The sequence below is a fragment of the Cherax quadricarinatus genome, chromosome 23 (genome assembly GCF_038502225.1).
Source record: "Cherax quadricarinatus isolate ZL_2023a chromosome 23, ASM3850222v1, whole genome shotgun sequence".
Taxonomy (NCBI): Eukaryota; Metazoa; Arthropoda; class Malacostraca; order Decapoda; family Parastacidae; genus Cherax; species Cherax quadricarinatus.
This window is the reverse complement of record NC_091314.1, coordinates 7,741,481-7,767,756: the sequence shown is the minus strand read 5'-3', so window position 1 is coordinate 7,767,756 and position 26,276 is coordinate 7,741,481. Positions and strand designations below refer to the sequence as shown.

Genomic DNA, 26,276 nt, shown 5'->3' with positions numbered 1-26,276 from the left:
ATTTGCAATCACTTCTTTTTTTTGAAGGGGGGGGGAGGGGGGGCTGGATAATGTTAGAAAGACCTCAACATAGACGTGTTTTGTCTTAAGAATGATTTGTATATACATGATAGAAGAATGTAATCCTCTAAGTATTTTCAACAAGCTTAGATTTCTTGTATATAATGACAGTTACCTAAAGTAACTACCAGTATATATCTTAAATAATTTTATTATTATTTTTCATACATGAATATAAAATATACACATATATATATATATATATATATATATATATATATATATATATACATATATATATATATATATATATATATATATATATATATGTATGTATATATATATATATATATATATATATATATATATATATATATATATATATATATATATATATATATATATATATATATATATATATATACTAATCCCAGTAATTTTGCTTCCCCATGAATATCTTCAGCACAATGTGCCAAATGGAAGTTAACATTATCATTGCTACTCTCACTCAATAGCCTTTTTAATTAATCTTGGGTTTAAAGTCTTTGTTAATAGAGACAAATTGGCTTAAAATCATTTTAAAACTGAACAAATAACACCCGCAGCCGATAACTTACAATATACTTCAGAACAATTCCTCGAGGATCACAGCACATACAGCGTGGTGGTGTTGTCAACACAGTTTTAGCAATAAATATATTAATTGGGAATAAATAAATAAATCAGGACTTTTTTTTAAACGACGAAAATATAGTATGAGTAACCTAAACCAGTGTCAAGAAACACGGTCAAAACTCATCTAAGAAAAGAAGATGCAGGTTAGGAAGGGAATGATGTTCCCTCTACAGACAGAGATGAAGAGTCACAGAACTTCTCGAACGTTTTAGACCTCGTGGAATAAAATAAATAATCGTTATAGAAACTGAAAATGTCGAGCAAAATCTGACAGCATCAATTAATGTAAGGAAAAGACAGAGCGGAAGATGATGTCAACGACAATGAAACACAAAATAATTTTTCTCGTGTGCAGAATCCCAAGACAAGATTCATCCAGCAGCTTTTCAATCTTAATTATAAAAGTTAACGTTGTATAACGTGCAAGTGTCATCTACTTGTCTGCTAGATGCCTCTTCTACTGACTAAAGTCATTAATCTTTATATTTAATAACAGACAAAGCAACAATAACATAAAGTTTCTCTAACTTAACACTGGAGACATAAATATATATGGTGCAGTTAGCCTCTTATATAATTATCTTCTTGTCACTTTATTTTTTTCTGTTGTGCAGAGTTAATATTTGACCCTGTTATCTTAGTCATTATTCATAGCTTCCTTCTTTATTATCTTAGTCATTATTCATAGCTTCCTTCTTTATTATCTTAGTCATTATTCATAGCTTCCTTCTTTATTATCTTAGTCATTATTCATAGCTTCCTTTTTATTATCTTAGTCATTATTCATAGCTTCCTTTTTATTATCTTAGTCATTATTCATAGCTTCCTTCTTTATTATCTTAGTCATTATTCATAGCTTCCTTCTTTATTATAGCACTAATACCCTTCAGAGCTTCTGGTATGATAGTCCAGTCGAATAATTGCCCACTATCATCTTTTTCTTCCTCATTATTCTTTATTCTATCTCCTGCTTCTTCGTTATTCTTGTTCTTGTTGTTTTTCCTCCTGTTACCAGTGTTCTTGTTACGGTTAACATTCATTTTGTTGTTTATTTGTTTTATGTCATCTTCGACTTGCACATCTTCTTCCCCATCTCTTATATTTCCCTTATTTCTGTTCTTATTCTTATTTCTTTTATTTCCATTATTTCTGGTTTTATTTTTCACTTCATCTTCGGTGTTCACAACTTCTTCACTCTGATCCTTATACTTATCATTTATCCTGTTTCCATCTCCTTTATTATCCTTGTTATGTTTTCTTCTGTTTTTATTATTCTTGTTATTGCTATTATTAAGTATGGCAGACAAGATATTACCTGCAGTCTGCTTGTTCTTCTTTCTCTTGTTTTTCCTCTTATTCTTATTTTTATTACGTCTCCTCACATTTTTCCTCTTTTTATTTCTATCGTCTTGATCACCGTCTACACCTACGTCTGGCCCTAGCACAGTGCCTATCCCAGGTAGGCCTACTGGAGCTGGGTTGCCTTGGCTAGGTACAACAGATAGGTCACTAGGTTCTTTAAGTATTGAATCTATTAGCTTATCAATACCTCCTTCTTCACTCTCTTCTTCCTTCTGTACACCTGCCTTATTTTTATTCTTGACCTTGTTACGTACACCCTGGTTGACCTGTGTTCTGAAGAGCGAACCTTGGCACGCGCGACCTTCCTTGGCATTCTCGGTGATCCATTTACTGTAACACAGAGAGAATGTGATAAGTTTGTATACTAGAGGTTTTCTTTTGAGTCTACCAGTGTTTTATTGCAATTGAAGTATATTAATCTTGTAAAGCATAAATAAATAAAAACTTGTATTGTCTGATAAATCCAATAATAATGTTCCCTCTGAAGCGCTTATTTCTTTTTAAGTAAAGTTAAGTCTTTAAAATTATAAGATTATGATGTATAACGGTAAATTCACTTACATTAAGTATGCAAGTTTTGGTTTTGGTTTTGCATATATAAGCTCGCAGTTTTTATATGATAACCCAAGTCAGTGCGTCGCCTTATTTCCATTGTGGTCCTCAATCTTATCCCCCAGGATGCGACCCACACCAGTCAACTAACACCCAGGTACCTACTAGTAGGCTTGCTAGGTGAACGAGACAACAGGTGTAAGGAAACACGCCCAGTATTTTCACCCTTGCCTTGCAGGCACTGGACAAGCACCTAAAGTCGGTACCTGACCAGCCGGACTGTGGCTCGTACGTTGGATTGCGTGCAGCCAGCAATAACAGCCTGGTTGATAAGGCTCTGATCCACCAGGAGGCCTGGTCACAGACCGGGCTGCGGGGGCGTTGACCCCCGGAACTCTCTCCAGGTAAACAGATTGTGTGTGTGAGTCGAGAGCGTTGCCCACCAGACCACGGACACTAACAGTTCCTAAGTACTGGTGTTTGATGCTCTGTTCCGGCCACGGTATTTTGACTTATTATTTTTTCTTTAATAGTCTTAAGGGTACCCAGGTATTAGGTGTTGTTTCCAGTGGGGTCCTAATTAGTGTATATAGGTATATTGCATGACGTCATACACTCCACTATTAGTAACATTAATAATTTAATACTGTAGAAGTAACAGAAGCCAAATACGTCCTAAACTCCTGTATAACAAAAGATGGTGAACCATACGAGGAAATATTCATCATTATTCATTCACATTCCAAGTAACTCACCTGAAAGATGATATCCTGGTGTAGATCCCTGGGTAGTTACTGTCAGCACAGCCTATACCCCAGGACACTAGGCCTATCTGTGTGTACTGGTCACCACTGAGAGCCACCAGTGGGCCTCCACTGTCACCCTGTAAAACACCAGTAAATGTATACTAAACTCACTAGCATTTTCACTTAATGTCATTACATTTAGCGAGCGCACACACACACACAGAAGACTAGTCCCAGAGCTCAGGGGATCATCCTACGAAGAAAGGTTAGGGGAAAACTGCCTGACAACATTGGAGGACAGGAGGGTCAGGGAAGACATGATAACGACATATAACATACTGCTCAGAATAGACAAGGTGGACAAAGACAGGATGATCTAGGAAGGGGACACAGAAACAAGAGGTCACAATTGGAAGTTGAAGACTCAAATGAGCCAAAGGGATGTTAGGAAGTATTTCTTCAGTCATAGAGTTGTCAGGAAGTGGAATAGCCTAGAAAGTGACGTAGTGGAGGCAGGAACCATACATAGTTTTAAGACGAGGTTTGATAAAGCTCATGGAGCAGGGAGAGAGAGGACCCAGTAGCAACCAGTGAAGACGCGGGGCCAGGAGCTAAGACCCGACCCCTGCAACCACAAATAGGTGAGTACAAATAGGTGAGTACACACACACACGCACACACACACACACACACACACACACACACACACACACACACACACACACACACACACACACACACACACACACACACACACACACACACAGAAAAGAGGCACTAAACTATAGACCAGTGTCACTGACGTGCATAGTATGCAAAGTCATGGAGAAGATTGTCAGGAGAAGAGTGGTGGAGCACCTGGAACGGAACAAGAGTATAAAAGCCATCCAGCACGGATTTATAGAAGGCAAATCCTGTGTCACAAACCTACTGGAGTTTTATGATAAAGTAACAAAAGTAAGACACGAGAGAAAAGGGTGGGTTGATTGCATCTTCTTGGACTGCAAGAAGGCCTTTGACACAGTTCCTCACAGGAGACTGATGCAGAAGCTAGAGGATCAGGCGCATATAACAGGAAGGGCGCTGCACTGGATCAGAGAATACCTGACAGGGAGGCAACAACGAGTCATGGTACGTGATGAGATATCACAGTGGGCACCTGTGACGAGCGGGGTCCCACAGGGGTCGGTCCTAGGACCAGTGCTGTTTCTGGTATGTGTGGATGGAATGATGGAAGGGTTATACTCAGAAGTGTCCCTGTTCACAGATGATGAGAAGTTAATGAGGAGAATTAAATCAGATGAGGATCAGGCAGGACTTCAAAGAGACCTGGACAGACTGGACACCTGGTCCAGCAACTGGCTTCTCGAATTTAACCCCGCCAATATGCTAAGTTATGAAGATCGGGGAAGGGCAAAGAAGACCACAGACGGAGTATAGGCTAGGTGGCCAAAGACTGCAAACCTCGCTCAAGGAGAAAGATCTTGGGGTGAGTATAACACGGAGCACGTCTCCGGAAGCACACATCAACCAGATAACTGCTGCAGCATATTGGCGCCTGGCAAACCTGAGAATAGCGTTCCGATACCTTAGTAAGGAATCGTTCAAGACACTGTACACCGTGTACGTCAGGCCCATAATGGAGTATGCAGCACCTGTTTGGAACCCGCACTTGATCAAGCACGTCAAGAAATTAGAGAAAGTGCAAAGGTTTGTGACAAGGTTAATTCCAGAGCTAAGGGAAATGTCTTATGAAGAAAGGTTAAGGGAAATCGGCCTGACGACACTGGAGGACAGGAGGGTCAGGGGAGACATGATAACGACGTATAAAATACTGCGCGAAATAGACAAGGTGGACAAAGACGGGATGTTCCAGGGAGGGGACACAGAAACAAGAAGTTGAAGACTCAGATGAGTCAAAGGGATATTAGGAAGTATTTCTTCAGTCATAGAGTAGTCAGGCAGTGGAATAGCCTAGAAAGTGACGTAGTGGAGGCGGGAACCATACATAGTTTTAAGGCGAGGTATGATAAAGCTCATGGAGCAGGGAGAGAGAGGACCCAGTATCAACCAGTGAAGAGGCGGGGCCAGGAGCTATGAATCGATCCCTGCAACCACAAGTAGGTGAGTACACACACACACATACGTACATGTATATACACATTACAAGAAGGCGAACTTGCAGACAGTTGGAAATGACAAAAAAATTACTGATATGTAATTCTTAGAAACGTGATAGGCTGATCGCACATACTTTAATTCCAAAAAAGGTTTCCAAAAAGTTCTTTTATGAAAGACAAGACAGAAAACTAAAAAAAAAAAATAACTGAGATTTAATGTTTACAGAAATGGGAAGACAATAAAAGGGAAAAAATACAGACGTAGCAAATGTGAATAGTAAAATTAACAAGCATCAGGACACTCATATACTCTATGTATTTATCTCGCTCTCTCTCACTGCAATATTAATGAACCCACCTGACAGGCATCCTTGCCCTCAGCAGCAGCACAAATGATCTTGTTATGTACTTCATTGTTCTGGTACTGAGAGTTATGTTTACACTCCTTGGTGGAGAGTACTCGTACTCTGGCCTCCTGCAGTCCCTCCTCAACGCTTCCACCAAACCGGTTTCTTCCCCACCCAGCTACATAGGCTGGGGGTAAAACCAAGTGTTTTTCATACATATTTCATACATCGCACTGTAGAACCTAATCTATATGACATTTTTGCAAGTTGGAGCAAAAGCCTAAGATTTTTTTTTACATGAATTTACAGACTAAGAGTTGCTATCCTGCCTAGGCTCATATCAAAATTAGGCCTAATGTATGCTAACCCTTCCCACTTCAGTTTTCAAGGCTCTTCATACAAAGAATTAAGCTATTCGGCCTTTCCTTAGGTAGAGGAGAATGGCCTTAATATGGAGATGCCTTTTTCAAATCATTGAGATAGATGGGGCTGGGCATATAGGATACGGGAAGACCTTTCTCGGATCGCACAGCGACCGAGCAGTCTGTTTACAGTCATAGGAGGAACATCGAACTTGATGGGGTCATCCAGCGCCTGGGGAATGAGAGGCAGTCAGATTTGATCTAAGGATAGGGACTGTAGCTCCGTTTCTTTGAATCAAGAGCCCTTCACAGGCATCCAGGCACCTTGAAGAAGTGTATGAGATCAGTGTTTGATGTGAACATTATGCACAGAATGTGGAGTGAAAAAAATGAGAAGACACAATACACAAATAGCCCGCACATAGAAGAGAGGAGCTTACGACGACGTTTCGGTCCGACTTGAACCATTTACAAAGTCACAAAGTTGTTAAAATGAGAAGACATTTTGGTGATATGAAATGTATAATTTTAAAAAAATGAAAAGCGAGTTATTGATCCGGTTTAGTTATATAGAAAAGTGGAGCTAAATAGGCTGATGAGGAGGGTGGTATTGATCTTAGGTGTGCGGAAGATTTTGGGGGACATCCGAGGAAGATTAAACTCACAATGAAATAAACTTCAAGAATACTTACACTTCTCAAGGGACGATGTTACCCACCATGGAGACAAAACCAGAAAAGAAAATTCATCTGTATTTTTCGGCCTCTGGCTTAGATCCTATTCAGCAGGTGCAGAGAATCTCAGAGGCATCCAAACATAGAGACAAACTTTGTTTTTTTCACGTGAGTTACATCGTCCTATATAAAGGTGTTCAATACCAATATTTACCTTGTTCATTTTTATATTTATGTTTGCCAGAAGCGAGACAGACGGGCAGGATTCTCTCGTTGTATTCTATTGGTTGTTGAAGCTTGACCAGCGCGATGTCAAAGTGAGTGACCGCGGTCAAGCTGTACCTGACGGAAATAGTCAAAGTTTATTTCTTATAATTACAGAGTACTGATTCAACTCTGATATTACACTTTTTCGGCACACTGTAGGAAAGCCCCGTGATGTGCGTAGTATTTCGGGCAAGCACAGTTGAAATTAATGTAAATAGTTCATTACCACAGTAACTTGATGAAAATAAATGGTATAAAATACCGACACAATGGAAACATAAACACGTAACTTCTCATCCCAGGTAGATCTGTTTGTGACTTGAAAAAGCCCACTGTGTGGGCGAAACGTTGTCAATAAAGGATCACATTAAACTGCATATGTGTTTATGTTTCCACCACAGTAATTTGTTCAGCTATCAAAACTTTGCGTAATCTTTTAACTATCCCCACAGGATGGTTATGAGGTGCATCATAAAGATATTAAACAACTTAACAAAGCCAGAGTTATGAATTATTGGTCAATGGGAGTTTAAAGGCTATCAACTGCACTAGGGTCATTCAGGCTGCACGTAGCCTTTAAACCAACAGCCAAGACTACTTTAATCCCTAAAATGTGGATTAAAGTACACTGTTAGCAAATATACCCTGAAATACCCCTCTCGGTGTATATATATTCTGAGTGTAAATTCATATACATCATTAAGGGAGACATTTGTCAGGTGTGCATTCAGAATTAAATAAAAAATGACCAACGTATTTTTAATTAAGCAATGTTGTACCACCTGACAGTCCAGCTGATAATGTTGTTAAGGTGATCCAAGAAATTTAACATAATTCACATTTAATGTTAGGAAAACTTGCGTATGTGTCCTTGCACCTTGCAACAGGAAGTCATCAACGTGGACTTCATAAAACCATCAGCATATGCTCCATGAAGCTCTGCTCTGTCACTAATGAAAGACTCTTCATCTAAGGAATTGGAGTTATCCTCCCATTCCTCGGACCAAATTCGAATCCCTCACATTCCCCAGGCGCGCTCTTACCCTTATGGATTTAGCGCTTCCCCGTGAATTTAATGGTTAGAGAAGTCACCTACACGCTAACTGAATTTGTATATACCTAAATAAACTTACTTAAGTAAGCTCAACTCTCCAGTTCATTTTTTTTTTTTTAGGTTTCGTAGATCATACAAGACGAACTGTTCTCAAAACATGAGCCTTAAGGAAAAATAATTTATATATTGATGGATTTAGTTACACGAGTTAATAAAGCATACAAATATCGAACCCGGGTTCGAATCCGGGTTAGCCGAGTTTAGATCGGAATCAGGTGGGTTTGATTCCGGGTTAGCCGGGTTCGGATCTGAGTTAGCCGGGTTCGGATCTGAGTTAGCCGGGTTCGGATCTGAGTTAGCCGGGTTCGGATCTGAGTTAGCCGGGTTCGGATCTGAGTTAGCTGGGTTCGGATCCGCGTTAGCCGGGTTCGGATCCGAGTTAGCCGGGTTTGGATCTGCATTAACCGGGTTCGGATCTGAGTTAGGTAGGATTAAGAAATGTAAAAGAATTTTATCCACAGTGGCATATTGCCAACCATTCTGGAAAAATATCCTGACTTTGCCCACTGTAAATAACGCATAACCATTTAAACTTGTTACTTTATTACGAACATACCATACTAAAATTTAAGGTAATGGACACATTATGTACCTCTGTAATTCTTTGACTACCACCCTTCCTGGATGGGTATGAGGTGCATAATAATGATGTTAAACTAACAACTGTGCTTGCCGCAGCTCATCCTGTGAGATCTCGAATACCTGGAGAGGGTTTTGGGGGTCAATGCCCCCGCGGCTCGGTCTGAGACCAGGCCTCGTGGGGGATCAGGGTCTGATCAAGCAGGCTGTTACTGCTGGCCGCACGCAAACTGACGTACGAACCACAGACTGGTTGGTCACGTACTGACTTTAGGTGCCTGCCCAGTGACTTCTTGGAGACGAACAGGGGTCTATTGGTAATCCCCATATGTATACTGGGAGGCAGTTGAACAGTCTTGGGCCCCGGACACTTATTGTGTTGTCTCTCAGTGTACTCGTGGCGCCCCTGCTTTTCATTGGGTGAATGTTGCATCTCCTGCCGAGTCTTTTGCTTTCACAGGGAGTGATTTTCGTGTGCAAGTTTGGTACTAATCCCTCTAGAATTTTCCAAGTGTATATTATCACGTATCTCTCTCGCCTGAGATCCAGGGAATACAGATCAAGGGCCTTCAACCGGATTACAGAGGTCACAATGGGTCTTTGTCAGACCCCGCTGACCACTGTTACATCACTAGACAGGAATATTAAACATTCCGTATTTCACAGTTACTTCATTTAGTTGTTACACGAAGAACAATAAGGTATACAATCTGAAAAAAAATGATATGTTATTTCTGCTATAAAACATAAACAAAATATTGGTTATAACTGGGTTACAAGCTCTGTAAAGACAACTTGTTCATCTAATCGATGAAAATGTGGATATAACCACAAAATTTCAGATATCTTATCATTAACAGTGAGTTTTTTTCTTTTAGCATATCCTGTAAGGTATTTCATGGAGGTGTCTCTGAAAGGTTGGATGTTTGGAGACTCTGAGATATACTCCAGTGTATGACCCTACCAGCCGGTTCAAAACCCAACCTGCCGTGTGTGTGGAGTGTGGGATGTGGGGAAAAGGTTGATGCCAATTTGTATACGTGTATTACCTGGGATGAAGGAGGATCTCCTGGACTGGCACTTCCACTGCCTGGGTGCCACTCCTGGTCGTCTCTCCCAGCCGTATAATCACCTCTTCTGCCCGACGACTGTGAAAGGTAGAATATATTTTAGATACTGTGTTCATCAAGAACTGCAAGAAGTTAAGGAGCCTGAAAGCCCCTTTCAGGCTCCTTAACTACTAGATCAAAAATAATTTTGTGCGGGACAATAACATGTTAGAAGTAGTACGAACGAAACCAAATGCAGAAAATAAAACTGAAGGTAAGTGCTGCATAATCTGGCCTCACCAACACTTGCTCTTCTTCTGCTGACTCACCACAAATGTACAAAAGATGTAGCTTCTACACTGTCCGTATTTAGGTTCGTTTGTGCTATTTATTGCCTAGTGCTGGAACTAAAAACATACTTGCTAGCTGGCTACTACATCATCATAGTATTACGTACCATCTATAGTATCATACCTGCCAGGAACGTTTAACTTACTCCTTGACACAGTGAGCGGCGGTGAGAACGTAGAGGTCACTAACAATGGAACCACCGCAGAATATGAACCCTGTGCTCTTGAGCTTGAAGGCTGCCATCCATGGGAACTGTTCTATCTCCGCTGGCTGCCCTCCTACGATCTTTGAGGTGAGACGCAAGCCGCATCCTGCACGAGAAAAGGGGCAGAGTTTACACCATAAATACACCGAGAGAGGTCTATATCGAAAATACTTATCCTAAATTAATAAATGTGCTTCGCTACATCCAGGTGTATATTATTCAAGTACTACTCATGCACAGGTCTGTGTACTACACTATGCTTACTGCAGGAGGATTTCTGAATGAGGCTTGGTTCAACACTGTGGAACACTGCCCCTTCAAAAATGCTGGTAACGTTGGTTCTCCTTGTGTTGGTGTTACTGTTGCTGCTACTGTTATTGTAATTACTACTGTTGCTCTCTCCTTCGCCATCCTCGTCAGTGTTGTGGATCATCCCTACAGAGAGAAAAAATACAAATATCACCTACATATCCCACACCGTCTTCTGCCTCGCCAGCCAGGGAGGGTCGTAGCCCCAGCCTGCCTGGGATCACATCAAGATCATCACTTAGTGCGATAGACTGATTACATTTGCTTGCCCGAAATGTTCTGCGTGAACATGGACTTTCAACAAGCTCTCAAGTGTCACCCAATTCTGTATTAAGAATGTATCATGTTGAGATAAACTTGTATTTGCATATCAGACTGCCTCTCTACTTTCATCTACCACCAACACTGATGTCTCCAGTAGTGTCAATCATCACTGTGTTTGACTGACGAAGCCTGCAGCGCGGGCGAAACGTTTCGTCAAGAAAAGGCACATGTGTCTTAACAAATCTTTAATATTAGAGACTAGGATTCACGGTGCAATAACTTTGCAAGCAATGAAAGTTATCAACACGGACAGACCTTTAAAATGTTCGGAACTAGACGCACCGTAAACTTAAGTAAATATTGCAGCCTTTCAAAGGTGGGCTCTTGATCCAAGGAACTGACGCTACCCTCCACTTCTTTGGTTTAGATCTGATTGCCCTTCATTCTCCATTCGCTGCATGACTACTACGGGTTTAGAGCTTTAGTACGATATTAATGATGATGACAATGATAATGACAGCAATAATAATAATAATAATAATAATAATAATAATAATAATAATAATAATAATAACAATAATAATAATAATAATCAAGGTATATGAAGGTAGGTGACTGATCTACTTAATAAATAATAAACTTTATCTCTACAAAGTTCAATTTACAAGTGATTCTGGAATGTTTAACATTACTGACATACTTTACAGAAAGCACCTGGTTATGTAAGAATATATTGGTTAGCCTTAAAATCAACTCATAAAACTGCCTATAACTTATAATACTGGATTTTTTTCGTAAACTAAATGATATATCGTTTGTAGTGGTTATTACGAACGTTGGTCAGGCGCAAATGCTACTTCTAATCTATATTTTTTTACATGACGAGGTAGACAAATCTAATAGGTGCTTGATGACAGACTTTACGACAACTCTGAAGCAACGGACGACCTGATCGTCTACACTAGTGGGCCAGTTATATGAATTTACTGTAATATCTTAATGATGTAGTTGTACCCAATGGGGGTTAAACAAAGACCCATTGTGATTCTGTCTTGTACCACCTCTCACAGGATGAGCTGTGAGTGAGCAGTGAAGGAGCGCCTCACAGGATGAGCTGTGAGTGAGCAGTGAAGGAGCGCCTCACAGGATGAGCTGTGAGAGAGCAGTGAAGGAGCGCCTCACATTATGAGCTGTGAGTGAGCAGTGAAGGAGCGCCTCACATTATGAGCTGTGAGAGAGCAGTGAAGGAGCGCCTCACATTATGAGCTGTGAGAGAGCAGTGAAGGAGCGCCTCACATTATGAGCTGTGAGTGAGCAGTGAAGGAGCGCCTCACAGGATGAGCTGTGAGAGAGCAGTGAAGGAGCGCCTCACATTATGAGCTGTGAGTGAGCAGTGAAGGAGCGCCTCACATTATGAGCTGTGAGAGAGCAGTGAAGGAGCGCCTCACATTATGAGCTGTGAGAGAGCAGTGAAGGAGCGCCTCACATTATGAGCTGTGGGTGAGCAGTGAAGGAGCGCCTCACATTATGAGCTGTGAGTGAGCAGTGAAGGAGCGCCTCACATTATGAGCTGTGAGAGAGCAGTGAAGGAGCGCCTCACATTATGAGCTGTGAGAGAGCAGTGAAGGAGCGCCTCACATTATGAGCTGTGAGAGAGCAGTGAAGGAGCGCCTCACATTATGAGCTGTGAGAGAGCAGTGAAGGAGCGCCTCACATTATGAGCTGTGGGTGAGCAGTGAAGGAGCGCCTCACATTATGAGCTATGAGTGAGCAGTGAAGGAGCGCCTCACATTATGAGCTGTGAGTGAGCAGTGAAGGAGCGCCTCACATTATGAGCTGTGAGAGAGCAGTGAAGGAGCGCCTCACATTATGAGCTGTGAGAGAGCAGTGAAGGAGCGCCTCACATTATGAGCTGTGAGTGAGCAGTGAAGGAGCGCCTCACATTATGAGCTGTGAGAGAGCAGTGAAGGAGCGCCTCACATTATGAGCTGTGAGAGAGCAGTGAAGGAGCGCCTCACATTATGAGCTGTGAGAGAGCAGTGAAGGAGCGCCTCACATTATGAGCTGTGAGAGAGCAGTGAAGGAGCGCCTCACATTATGAGCTGTGAGAGAGCAGTGAAGGAGCGCCTCACATTATGAGCTGTGAGAGAGCAGTGAAGGAGCGCCTCACATTATGAGCTGTGAGTGAGCAGTGAAGGAGCGCCTCACATTATGAGCTGTGAGAGAGCAGTGAAGGAGCGCCTCACATTATGAGCTGTGAGAGAGCAGTGAAGGAGCGCCTCACAGGATGAACTCGTACGGCCTCAGGGCTGTCGTAACATTTAATAATAATAATATCTTTATTTCCTACAAGTACATGTTATACAGTCCTAGGTGACATCAGTGACATACTACTATATACAGAGCCCCTTGTTATGCTGAACATTTCGGGCAAATTAGGTCAGTGTCCCAGGATGCGACCCATACCAGTCCACTAACACCCAGGTACCCATTTTACTGATGGGGAACATAGACAACAGGTGGAAAGAAACACGCCCAATGTTTCTACTCTGGCTGGGAATCGAACCCAGGCCCTCACTGTGTGGAGCGAGAGCTTTAACCACCAGGCCACCAGAGCCCCTAATCATCTCTGATTAGAGCTTCAAAAAGAAGCGCTAAACCACAAGGGCTATACAGTGCTGCTCATTTAACCGTAAAACAACAGTATTACTAATGAAGGCTCATACAGTCCCAAGACCGCCATAACCTTTAACCTAAAATCAATGGAACGGCAATTGGGGTTCATACAGCCCCAGGGCCGTTGGGTGTCATACAGCCCCAGGGCTAGCTCAAACACTGAGGTCCGGAGTTTGAATCTCCTCCGGTACAGCTGTGAAACATTAGGAACGTGTTTCCATAAGCCATCTGTTGTCCTTGTTCATCCATCAGTAAAATGGGTACCTGAGTGTTAGTCTACTAGTGTGAGTCGCATTCTGGGACAAAACTGACCTAATTTGCCCGAAATGCTCTGCATAACAAGGGGCTTTCTATATAGTAGTATGTCATTGATGTCAGCTATGGTCTGTATGCCTTGTACATGTACTTGTAGTAAATAAAAATATTATTATTATTATAATTATTATTATTATTATACAGCCCCAGGGCAGTTGAGGTTCATGCAACCCTTTAACCCAAAAGCGGATGGGGTTCATGCGGCACTAGGGCCGCCTTTTCCTTTAACCCCAAAAAAGTATGGCAACCATCAAGGGTTTCTCGTGACGCTATGGTATATAACACCGACAAATTTATAAAAGAAATATTTATGCAACGTTAGATAATTTTATTATGGAAACGTTTCACTCACCAAGGATTTTATCAGCTCAATAAAAAAAGAGAAAAATATACTAGCATGAATGTCAGTTGTAGTGCAGATGTCCGGGTAAACAAAGTGGTTAGGGAAGTCAGCTGACGGCTGGGTCCTGACGTCTTAAACTCAGCTTAGCCCAAACTCTGGAGGTATTGAAGGTGCATTTATGTAAACCTTGTTGGTAAGTTTGGTATCATTCCACTGTATCAAGAGGTTGTGGTTATTGCTGTGAATAACAGAAACATTATTAAAATATTACCAGTGCGGCAGACGTATTTAGGCTCAGTGTAAGTGTCGAGCTGTCTCCTGGAGTCTACCTGGAGGGTGTTCCAGGGGTCAGCGCCCCCGCGGCCAGGTCCTTGACTAGATCTCTCTGAGATCTAGTCAAGGACACCCACAAGTCTAACTGAAACCAGCTCGGTTTCAGTTAGACTTGTGGGTGTCCTTCCGGTTGAATCCCTAACGGTAGTGCTATTATTTGTGGCTACTTTAAGCTTTCACTTAGAGACAAATCTTTCCTGAGATTTGTTAAGCTTGGGAATAATGATGATTCGCAGAGCAGATCACGATGTCTACAGTCATTAATGAATGAGAGGGTAAGAACAGTTTTGCGAAGACCTGGTTGATGTAGCTATATTCCTCCTCAAGGTGCTCAGGACCATGACCGGACAGATGACCAACGGACACTTGGCCGACAGACATTTGACCGAAGGACAATTGGCAGAACGGACAATGCGCCGACAGACATTTGGCCGAACGGATAATTAGGTTAGGTAAGGTTATCAGTGCCAGTTAGCCATATGGCCATTCAGTGAAATGTCCGTCGGCGGAGTGTCTGTTGGCCAAATGTGCGGGAGTCCTCAGGACTACTTACCCTGGAGGCACTCAGATACCGGTGACAATTCCACGTTTCGTCCTGTTATGGTCCGAGTGGAACTGCCTTAAATCGTCCTTATTAGTGTGTTTCCGGGACACGTTGAAAAACTGTTTATTTCTAAATTTACGAGTATAAAGCATAACAGTACATCGACGAAAGGATATTTGTCTTCACGTTTCTCTTCCAGTGTGTATTTAATATGAGACTCAATTGTATCGAGTCTATGTTGTATGTGACGCATAACGTTACTCTTAGTTGCTATGAGGATGTCATCGACACAGCAACCACGTCATGTTGTTGAAAATGGAGTGAATTTTTTTCCCACACAACGATCATAGAAACAAGAGAGGAATGAACACTAACTTCTGCCTGAGAGTTTATAGGATTTCCATCACATGCATGTTATAGAATGGAAATATAAACACATATGCAGTATAATGTGATCCTTTATTGACAACGTTTCACTCACACAGTGGGCTTTTTCAAGTCACACACAGATATACCTGGGGTGGAAGGTAAGATAAGATAAGATTTCGTTCGGATTTTTAACCCCGAAGGGTTAGCCACCCAGGATAACCCAAGAAAGTCAGTGCGTCATCGAGGACTGTCTAACTTATTTCCATTGTGGTCCTTAATCTTGTCCCCCAGGATGCGACCCACACCAGTCGACTAATACCCAGGTACCTATTTGCTGCTAGGTGAACAGGACAACAGGTGTAAGGAAACGTGTCGAAATGTTTCCACCCGCCGGGAATCGAACCCGGGCCCTCCGTGTGTGAAGCGGGAGCTTTAGCCACCAGGCCACCGGGCCTGGTGGGAGTATTTATAGTCATGTTCAGAATGTTGAGGTCAGGTGGAGAATGCTGCATCTGATGATCTACCGGGTGGGGTTATAGAGTCTTGGGTAGCTTGGCAGGGGTATTGGACAAGTTGTGAGTAGACCTTTTGCAGTGTTCTATGTTCTTATGTGGGATAGCGATGAAGAAGTTTCTTGGCGAGTGGTTCAGCTATGTTATAGAAGCCGTTGTTCTGGTTGAAATTGTTGGTTATAGAGATAAACGATGATTCCAGGATTCTTCGGTATTGAGTGTTGTCTTCTGTGGCGATAAGTCTTGAGTTTCTGTAGTTAATTAAATGGTTGTGTGAATTGCGATGTTGTACACAGGCATTCCTTGTATCGTCAGTCCTGCTTGCATATTGGTGTTCTGAAATACGTGTTTGGAGGTCTCTTGATGTTTCGCCCACATATAATTTGTTGCAGTCATTACAAGGGATTATGTATACCCCTGCAGAGGATGGAGGCTTGTCCTGTCTACTACTGGTGATGTCCTTGATGGTCGTGGTTGTGGAGGTAGATACTTGGAATGATGTATTGGAAAAGATGTTGGAAACATGTTTGGCAATGGAGTTGATGGGGAGGACTATGTATCTCTTCTCGGCAGTCTTCTCTGGGTGTGTTGAAGATGTTTAATGCCCGCCGTCTGCAGTCTCTGATGAAGTGACGAGGATAGTGGAGTTTAGAAAATACTTGTTCAATTATAGTGCATTCTTCCTCAAGGAACTCATTGCTGCAGATTCTGAGTGCACGCAGGAAGAAGCCTATAATTACACCACGTTTGGTTTTGGTGTCGTGGTAAGAGTAGAAGTGGAGAAGATCGTTTTGGTTGGTGGGTTTTCGATAGACTTTAAAACGAAGTTCGTGGTCAGCTTTGCAGAGCAGGACATCAAGTAAAGGAAGAGTGTTGTCGACTTCTTCTTCAAGTGTGAACTGGATTGAAGGCTCGACCTGGTTGAGCTTGTCTTGGAGAGCTTGAACGTTGAAGCGTTTAGGAGTTATGAGGAGAATGTCGTCAACATAACGGAGCCAGTAGATGAATGGTTCAGAGAACCGACATGTTGATAAATTAGACACATGTGCAACTCTTGGGTATCTTTATTGAGGAAACGTTTCGCCACACAGTGGCTTCATCAGTCCATACAAAGGAGAATCTTGAAGAACAGGAGGAGAATGAGGTAATCAGTCCATCAACCTTGAGTCGATGTGGTCAGTCCATCAATCTTGAATAGAATACGGCATACGTGCTGAGAAGGAGCTTATAAACCGTTGGCAGGAGAGGTGCAGCAGTCATAGGTCGTGTAACATTTGTTCAATGTTGATCTTAATACTTGGGAATTCTTCGCTTGCCTATTTCTTGGGCACGACCTACTTCAACATTGAACAAATGTTACACGACCTATGACTGCTGCACCTCTCCTGCCAACGGTTTATAAGCTCCTTCTCAGCACGTATGCCGTATTCTATTCAAGATTGATGGACTGACCACATCGACTCAAGGTTGAGGGACTGATTACCTCATTCTCCTCCTGTTCTTCAAGATTCTCCTTTGTATGGACTGATGAAGCCACTGTGTGGCGAAACGTTTCCTCAATAAAGATACCCAAGAGTTGCACATGTGTCTAATTTATCATCATAACGGAGCCAGGTGACAGACGAAGGAATAATGGTGGAGAAACGTTCGGCTTCTAGATGTTCCATGTATAGGTTTGCCAGGACCGCACTGAGTGGCGAACCCATGGGTAGTCCAAAAGTCTGCTGAAAGAGGTGATTTTCGAAATAGAAACACGTAAAGCCAACACATAGTTCAACAAGGTCGATGAAATCGCTGGCTGGAATGGGAAGATCAAGTGAATCGTCAATTTTCCTGCGCAAGAGATCGATGGCTTGTGTAGTAGGTACTTTGGTGAATAGGGAAGTCACGTCAAGGCTGGAAAGTTGCTTGCTCCTGATGTTGATGTTGCGAATGCGATTGAGAAGATCACCCGAGTGTTTGAGATGTGCTGGACTGATAGTGCCCAAGAGTTTAGAGAGGTGTTTTGCGAGAATTCCTGAGAGGCTTGTGAGTTTTTGGCAGGCCGTACATTCTGGCAGGTGCTCCCCACCAGCTCTCAGGAATTCTCGCAAAACACCTCTCTAAACTCTTGGGCACTATCAGTCCAGCACATCTCAAACACTCGGGTGATCTTCTCAATCGCATTCGCAACATCAACATCAGGAACAAGAAACTTTCCAGCCTTGACGTGACTTCCCTATTCACCAAAGTACCTACTACACAAGCCATCGATCTCTTGCGCAGGAAAATTGACGATTCACTTGATCTTCCCATTCCAGCCAGCGATTTCATCGACCTTGTTGAACTATGTGTTGGCTTTACGTGTTTCTATTTCGAAAATCACCTCTTTCAGCAGACTTTTGGACTACCCATGGGTTCGCCACTCAGTGCGGTCCTGGCGAACCTATACATGGAACATCTAGAAGCCGAACGTTTCTCCATCATTATTCCTTCGTCTGTCACCTGGCTCCGTTATGTTGACGACATTCTCCTCATAACTCCTAAACGCTTCAACGTTCAAGCTCTCCAAGACAAGCTCAACCAGGTCGAGCCTTCAATCCAGTTCACACTTGAAGAAGAAGTCGACAACACTCTTCCTTTCCTTGATGTTCTGCTCTGCAAAGCTGACCACGAACTTCGTTTTAAAGTCTATCGAAAACCCACCAACCAAAACGATCTTCTCCACTTCTACTCTCACCACGACACCAAAACCAAACGTGGTGTAATTATAGGCTTCTTCCTGCGTGCACTCAGAATCTGCAGCAATGAGTTCCTTGAGGAAGAATGCACTATAATTGAACAAGTATTTTCTAAACTCCACTATCCTCGTCACTTCATCAGAGACTGCAGACGGCGGGCATTAAACATCTTCAACACACCCAGAGAAGACACTGCCGAGAAGAGATACATAGTCCTCCCCACCAACTCCATTGCCAAACATGTTTCCAACATCTTTTCCAATACATCATTCCAAGTATCTACCTCCACAACCACGACCATCAAGGACATCACCAGTAGTAGACAGGACAAGCCTCCATCCTCTGCAGGGGTATACATAATCCCTTGTAATGACTGCAACAAATTATATGTGGGCGAAACATCAAGAGACCTCCAAACACGTATTTCAGAACACCAATATGCAAGCAGGACTGACGATACAAGGAATGCCTGTGTACAACATCGCAATTCACACAACCATTTAATTAACTACAGAAACTCAAGACTTATAGCCACAGAAGACAACACTCAATACAGAAGAATCCTGGAATCATCGTTTATCTCTATAACCAACAATTTCAACCAGAACAACGGCTTCTATAACATAGCTGAACCACTCGCCAAGAAACTTCTTCATCGCTATCCCACATAAGAACATAGAACACTGCAGAAGGTCTACTCACAACTTGTCCAATACCCCTGCCAAGCTACCCAAGACTCTATAACTCGGTAGATCATCAGATGCAGCATTCTCCACCTGACCTCAACATTCTGAACATGACTGTAAATACTCCCGTACCTTCCACCCCAGGTATATCTGTGTGTGACTTGAAAAAGCCCACTGTGTGGGTGAAACGTTGTCAATAAAGGATCACATTATACTGCATATGTGTTTATATTTCCACTGTGTCGGTATTTGATACCATTTATTTCCATGTTATAGAATGGGCATTCTATAACATACTAAAAGCATAATCAAATCACTTCTATATTTCGACGACTGAATGCTAAAGAGTTTCAACACAGCCAGAAGGTCTCACCTGAGCTGAACTCTACGTGTCTTTTTCCACATTCTGTCGTAATCATCATACAATCTTTCAATAACAAGTGGCGTTTTTCATTTAGTTAGAGGTGTGTGGGGGCACTTACCTGGGATATTTCCATGAGTAGACACAGAGCCTCCGTCAGTTCCAGTGTCCTCCTCCATTTGTACGTTTGGCAAGGGTGGGAGAGTGTGTCCTGGCGTAGGTTGTACGTCTGGCAGGGGAGGAAGAGTGTCGGTTGTACGCCTGGCAGGGGAGGAAGAGTGTCTCCTGTCGGTTTGTACGGTTGCCTGGCAGGGGAGGAAGAGTGTCTCCTGGTGTCGGTTGTACGCCTGGCAGGGGAGGAAGAGTGTCTCCTGGCGTCGGTTGTACGCCTGGCAGGGGGGGAAGAGTGTCTCCTGGTGTCGGTTGTACGTCTGGCAGGGGAGGAAGAGTGTCTCCTGGTGTCGGTTGTACGCCTGGCAGGGGAGGAAGAGTGTCTCCTGGTGTCGGTTGTACGCCTGGCAGGGGTGGAAGAGTGTGTCCTGGTACCGGCTTCCCCTCAGGCACTCTTATTACGGGAACTGAGTTTGTACTACCTTGGGATATCCCTGTGTTTATCCATGAGACAGTGTTGCCATGGTGTGCCCCTGTGTTTGTTCCTGGGGTTGTACCGTTTATGTGTATCCATATAACTTCTGAGTTTGAACTGGCCTGGGGTTTTCCTGTGTTTATTCCTGGGACCGTGCTTATCTGGACTAACCCGGTGTTTGTCCCTGGGTGTGTACTGTTCTGATGTATCCCCGGGTGTGTGCTGTTCTGATGTATCCTCGGGTGTGTGCTGTTCTGATGTATCCCCGGGTGTGTGCTGTTCTGGTGTATCCCCGGGTGTGTGCTGTTCTGATGTATCCCCGGGTGTGTGCTGTTCTGATGTATCCCCGGGTGTGTGGTGCTCTGTGTCCCTTGGTGTGTGCCTGATACTACGCTGTTTTGGTGGATCCCTGTGTTTATCTCTGAGACTGTGGTGCCCTGGAATAACCCAGTGTTTATCACTGAAGTTGCGCTTCCCGACAGTATCCCTGTATTTACTCCTGAGCCTAATTTATCAGAATGCAACGGATCGAAGATAGTGATGGGGTCGCGATCGAACCAAGTACTAAGCCCATCGTCTGGGCGAGGCGGCTCGTGTCTAGAGAGGAAAGATTCCTCACTAACACCGTGAAGGTCACTGGTTTGTTCTTGTGTTTCTGGTGGAGGGATGAGGAGGCCGGGAGAGTAATGCAAGGCACCGTCCTCTAACACTTCGTGTTGAGTACCTGCGTTCTCGGGTTCTCCCCGTGTTAAGGGAAAGTCCGTGAATATGGGATTAGTGTAATGGTGTGAGATGCTGTGTTGGTTAGAGTTGAACGTTTGGGGTTTCTGTTCACTTTCTGACCACCTATCACTTCCATCCTCATAGGTACTTAGTGGTTTCGCTGTTGAGTTGTTCTTAAGACTCGCGTCTTCATGCTCTAGGTGAGTAACTGATGGTGTAGAGTGTTCGTTGTCTTCACGATCGATTTTAATATATTCTCCATTGTGTTGCAGAAGAGCTTGGTCACTTTCGTGTGTGTACACTGCAAGTGGTACTGTGGTAGTCCCGATAGCTTGTTGAGAATCATAATGTTCCCCGTCTTCTGGTTTATCGGAATCATTAGTGTTAGGGTTAGACAAGATGCCAAAAAGTTCTGCCATAGCCTGGTTGAGTGCCAGTTGGTCCTCCTGCTCTATGGCACCGTGCAAAGTATCCTGTTTCTCGTGATGCTTAAGTTCCTCCTCTCTGAGTGCCAGGATCTCCTCCGGGATAATAAAGAGAGGCTGTTCAGTCGGAGGTTGTTGGGATTCTGTGAAGGTATCTTCCTCTTCGTCTCTGTTACCGTAGGGTGGCGTCGCTTCTTGCTCAGTTATGTCATGCTTCAGCAGGATGTTTGAGTCAGTGGTGATCTGTTGTTGGACAGTAGTGTCAGTAAGGTCCTCCTCTTGGCCAGCAGTATTAGCAAGTGTCATTTGCAGGACTAACGATTCAGTAACAGTTTCCTGTTCGACAGACGATTCAGTAACTGTCTCCTGTTCTACAGATAAGTCAGTGACTATCTCTTGTTGAATAGATGATTCAGTAATTGTGTTTTGTTTGACAGATAATTCAGTAACTGTCTCCTCTTTGACGGACGATTCAGTAACTGTCTCATATTGGTCAGACGATTCAGTAACTGTCTCCTGTTGGACAGTCACTTCACCAACTCTGTGCCATTTGTCGACAGAGTCAGTAACACCTTGCTGATTATTAGAGTCAAAAATGTTAACTGTCGAACCATTAACAGCTTCTCGTTGGTTATTCAAGTCAGCAATGGTGTTCCACTTTTCAGTTATCTCAGTAACTGTATTCTGTTGCTCAGTCTTTTCAGTAACAGTATCTTGCTGATCAGTAGGATAAGTAGTTGTATCACGCTGATTAATTAAATCACTGACTATCTTTTGTACGATGTCTGAGTGGAAATTTTCGTCTACTTGTGTAGTTACTGTTGGGTCACTGGCGTCTTGGAAAGCTACTTGCGCTGCATTACGGTCAGCGCCTGAGAGTCTTGCGTCAATGGGAGCTTTGAGGTGACCCTCTATCTGGCCGGTGTCTTTCTTAGAGACTTCCTGAACCAGCAGCGAGGAACTAGCGGGAGAACTCTGTTGTTGGTTTGTTAAAGTGTCGTCGCTGAAGTCGTGGGTTTCAGAATAAAATGGCAGCTGGCTGCTGTCATGGATCCAGTGCTCGTTGAAACCGTTCACCCCATGTGAATTGTCAGCACTTTCCTGTAGGTCATATGGCTCGAGAGGTGCCTCACCTACTGGGACGGGAAAAGGAGCAGGATCACTATTTAATAACGGGTTGTAATCTCCGCTGTTAGCGAAAAGCGCATCATGGTGGCCAGAGTCCTTGGGTACCATATGCATTACCGACATACCTGCGAAGCCTTCGTTATTGGTTATAGCCGTTGGACGGTCAATGGAACTATCCGACTGCTGGGTGGAGTAATGCAGCATCTCATCATGAGGGATGGGTGCGCGGTCGTTGGGCTTCCCGCCCGCCGTCGAGTGCAGTGCAGTTACGATGTGGTGAATTTTCTGTGACACCTGACTGATATCTGGATTCTCCACGGAGTAGTAGAAGGGCGGAGAATTGGCAAAGGAAGTATCATCGTTCAAATGAATCCCTGCAGCCTCTGCAAGATTAAATGGTGGCGTTGCTACGCCGAACATGTGCTGATCCCCAGTCGTATAGTGCTGAGGCATTATGCTAATGCCCACTTTGCCGTCAGGGGTGGAGAGGAAGTCGCTGGTAGAGGTGAGGTAGTCTTGGGGATCTAGGCGGTGTGGTGATTCCCAGATCTGAAACTGACCCTGTTCTAGGGTGGCATCTCCAGCCTCTTCTGGCCTCTGGACGGTGTCATCGGCTGGGGTTCCTGACGTCGGGGCGCTGCCCCGGCGTAAGGGCATGCCCTGCCTGAGGTGATCCAGTAGCGGGGAATTGTAACCGAGGGCAGAGCCATCTACCATGATAGTTGTGTCTCCTAGTATGTAAGGCACCAGAACTGCCTCAGTGCCTCCTGCTGCCACTGTTAACCAAAACACAAGTAACAGAGCCATATTTCGCACACGCACTGCTGTTTCTCACTTCATATAACTGTCAGAATTTATAATTCTATTCCGTAATGTACACTTGCTACACTCGGCAATAACTCGTACATCCTTGATACCAGAAAAAAATTCAAACTACAATTGAGTCACTTGATGAGGAAGTTTGAGAAGGAATTTCGAGGCGAGCGTTGCTGAGCGTGGGTCGCACTCCACCGTCCCCATCACCGACTGTGACGACGGTCTGAGAGAGAGTGGGTTCCGCCACCTGGAGCCTCTCCTGACCCACTCTCGCCCACACCGCCACCACCCACCACCACTACCACTACTACCCTCCCATCACAACTAGATCCACCACCATCATCATAACCACATCCACCACCGCCCCACCACCATCATAACCACATCCACCATCACCACTACTGACACAACCACATCTACCACAATCCATCACGGCTTTTAAACTACCACCATCACCACCACCACCAGCAGCACTATATTCACCGAACTACTTCAGTGGCCTCTGTCATCACCACCAACATTATCTATATTCCCTCCTTCACATACGTTAAAATTCAAGTGTGCAGCTCACCCCCCACTCGCATCCCCTCTAGTCTCCTCCACTTACCACTTCCACGATACACTTCATTTTTATACCTTTCTAGCTCATCCTGGTGTCATGTGAGTGCGTGCGTACAAATATCTGTCTGTGTTGGCCCCTCTTTTTTTCCTCAACTAGTATAATTAGTTTTCAACTGTGTCATAGTTACAGCAGACAGCTGCATGCAGCAGCTCGTCTCACTGCTTGGTACAGCAGTAACAGCTGTAATATTGAATAAGCACTTTGACAGCATAGGTCACTCAACGCTAGTATCAATTAAAATTTTAATTCTAAGCATCACACATAATCAAAATAAAGATTAAATTAACAGATAATGGAAGCTACGAACATGTATAAAATGCTTAAGACAAATGAATAATAATCATGATAATCTTATGCTGAGACTTTGTTGTAATATCTGATTTAGAGATTACAATAATTTGGTCATGTAGGGACCAGGTTACGTGCAACATTAAGAGGCGCCTGAGTTTCCTCTCTCCTAATATTCTTATTTTTCTCCTATAATCTACCTTGTCCTTATTTATTATCGTATTTTCTTTGTCTACTTTCTTAAGGTGAAGTCTGGGATGTTTCCTTAATTCATGGTATAACTTAACAAAGCAAATACGATAGTAACTATGAACAAGGTAGATTATAGGGGAAAAATAAACATGATAACAGAAAACAGAAAACTGACGTGCAGCGTTAATGACTCAAATGTAGTAGATAGGATTTAAACCCCATTAACCAACCTACTTATGCCACAAGATCGTCCCAATATTTCCTCTTAGCCATCCATGAGTTAGTGTTTATTTTCGTTTTTCACTTTCTCGCTCTCAGTGATGGAAAATTTAATTATCAAGTTTTCTTCCCAACTCGTATTTATTAATTCTCGAATCCATGTTATTTAATATCTTAACTTTGTTTATATTTTATTAATGTGTGACCTTAAATACTGGTCCCAAAAGTTACACTGGTTTTATTGCCTTATATTAGCTTAAATATATATAATACACCATTTGTTTATTCCTGTACATGTATGTATCCTCAGGAATATATGTATGTATCCTCAGGAATGTATGTATCCTCAGGAATATATGTATGTATCCTCAGAAATACATGTATGTATCCTCAGGAATGTATGTATGTATCCTCAGGAATATATGTATGTATCCTCGGAAATACATGTATGTATCCTCAGAAATACATGTATGTATTCTCAGAAATACATGTATGTATCCTCAGGAATACATGTATGTATCCTTAGGAATATATGTATACTCAGAAACACATGTATGTATCCTTAGGAATATATGTATCCTCAGAAACACATGTATATATCCTTAGGAATATATGTATCCTCAGAAACACATGTATGTATCCTTAGGAATATATGTATCCTCAGAAACACATGTATGTATCCTCAGGAATATATGTATCCTCAGAAACACATGTATGTATCCTCAGGAATATATGTTTCCTCAGAAACACATGTATGTATCCTCAGGAATATATGTATCCTCAGAAACACATGTATGCATCCTCAGGAATATATGTATCCTCAGAAACACATGTATGTATCCTCAGGAATATATGTATCCTCAGAAACACATGTATGTATGTATGTATCATGTATGTATCCTCAGGAATATATGTATCCTCAGAAACACATGTATGTATCCTCAGGAATATATGTATCCTCAGAAACACATGTATGTATCCTCAGGAATATATGTATCCTCAGAAACACATGTATGTATCCTCAGGAATATATGTATCCTCAGAAACACATGTATGTATCCTCAGGAATATATGTATCCTCAGAAACACATGTATATATCTTCAGGAATATATGTATCCTCAGAAACACATGTATGTATCCTCAGGAATATATGTATCCTCAGAAACACATGTATGTATCCTCAGGAATATATGTATCCTCAGAAACACATCCTCAGGTATATGTATCCTCAGAAACACATGTATGTATCCTCAGGAATATATGTATCCTCAGAAACACATGTATATATCTTCAGGAATATATGTATCCTCAGAAACACATGTATGTATCCTCAGGAATATATGTATCCTCAGAAACACATGTATGTATCCTCAGGAATATATATGCAAATTTCTGCTACTGTATGTCATGTTATTTTGTAAAGTTGATATTATTATTACAT

The 26,276-nt window shown here is 42.7% G+C and overlaps 1 protein-coding gene across 1 annotated transcript; it reads right to left on the bottom strand.

The window, feature by feature from the left end:
- Positions 1-433: 433 nt before the first annotated feature.
- On the bottom strand, positions 434-24,131 carry LOC128685777 (uncharacterized). Its single transcript, XM_070087823.1, has 9 exons — positions 20,141-24,131; positions 19,957-20,064; positions 10,668-10,838; positions 10,344-10,509; positions 9,848-9,946; positions 7,053-7,180; positions 5,814-5,989; positions 3,345-3,472; positions 434-2,367 (listed from the first exon to the last, which is right to left on the bottom strand). The coding sequence occupies exons 1-9, from the start codon at positions 23,502-23,504 to the stop codon at positions 1,515-1,517; spliced, it is 5,193 nt and encodes a 1,730-aa protein (XP_069943924.1). The 5' UTR covers positions 23,505-24,131; the 3' UTR covers positions 434-1,514.
- Positions 24,132-26,276: the final 2,145 nt, after the last annotated feature.

Bases quoted from the DNA above. Each gene is read 5' to 3' on its own strand.
- LOC128685777 (XM_070087823.1), bottom strand. From the start codon at position 23,504: ATGGCTCTGTTACTTGTGTTTTGGTTAACAGTGGCAGCAGGAGGCACT. The intron at 20,065-20,140 runs GCAACCGTACAA...CTCCCCTGCCAG, and splicing joins CACTCTTCCTCCCCTGCCAG to ACGTACAACCTACGCCAGGA. The intron at 2,368-3,344 runs GTGAGTTACTTG...TCTGTGTTACAG, and splicing joins ACCAGGATATCATCTTTCAG to TAAATGGATCACCGAGAATG.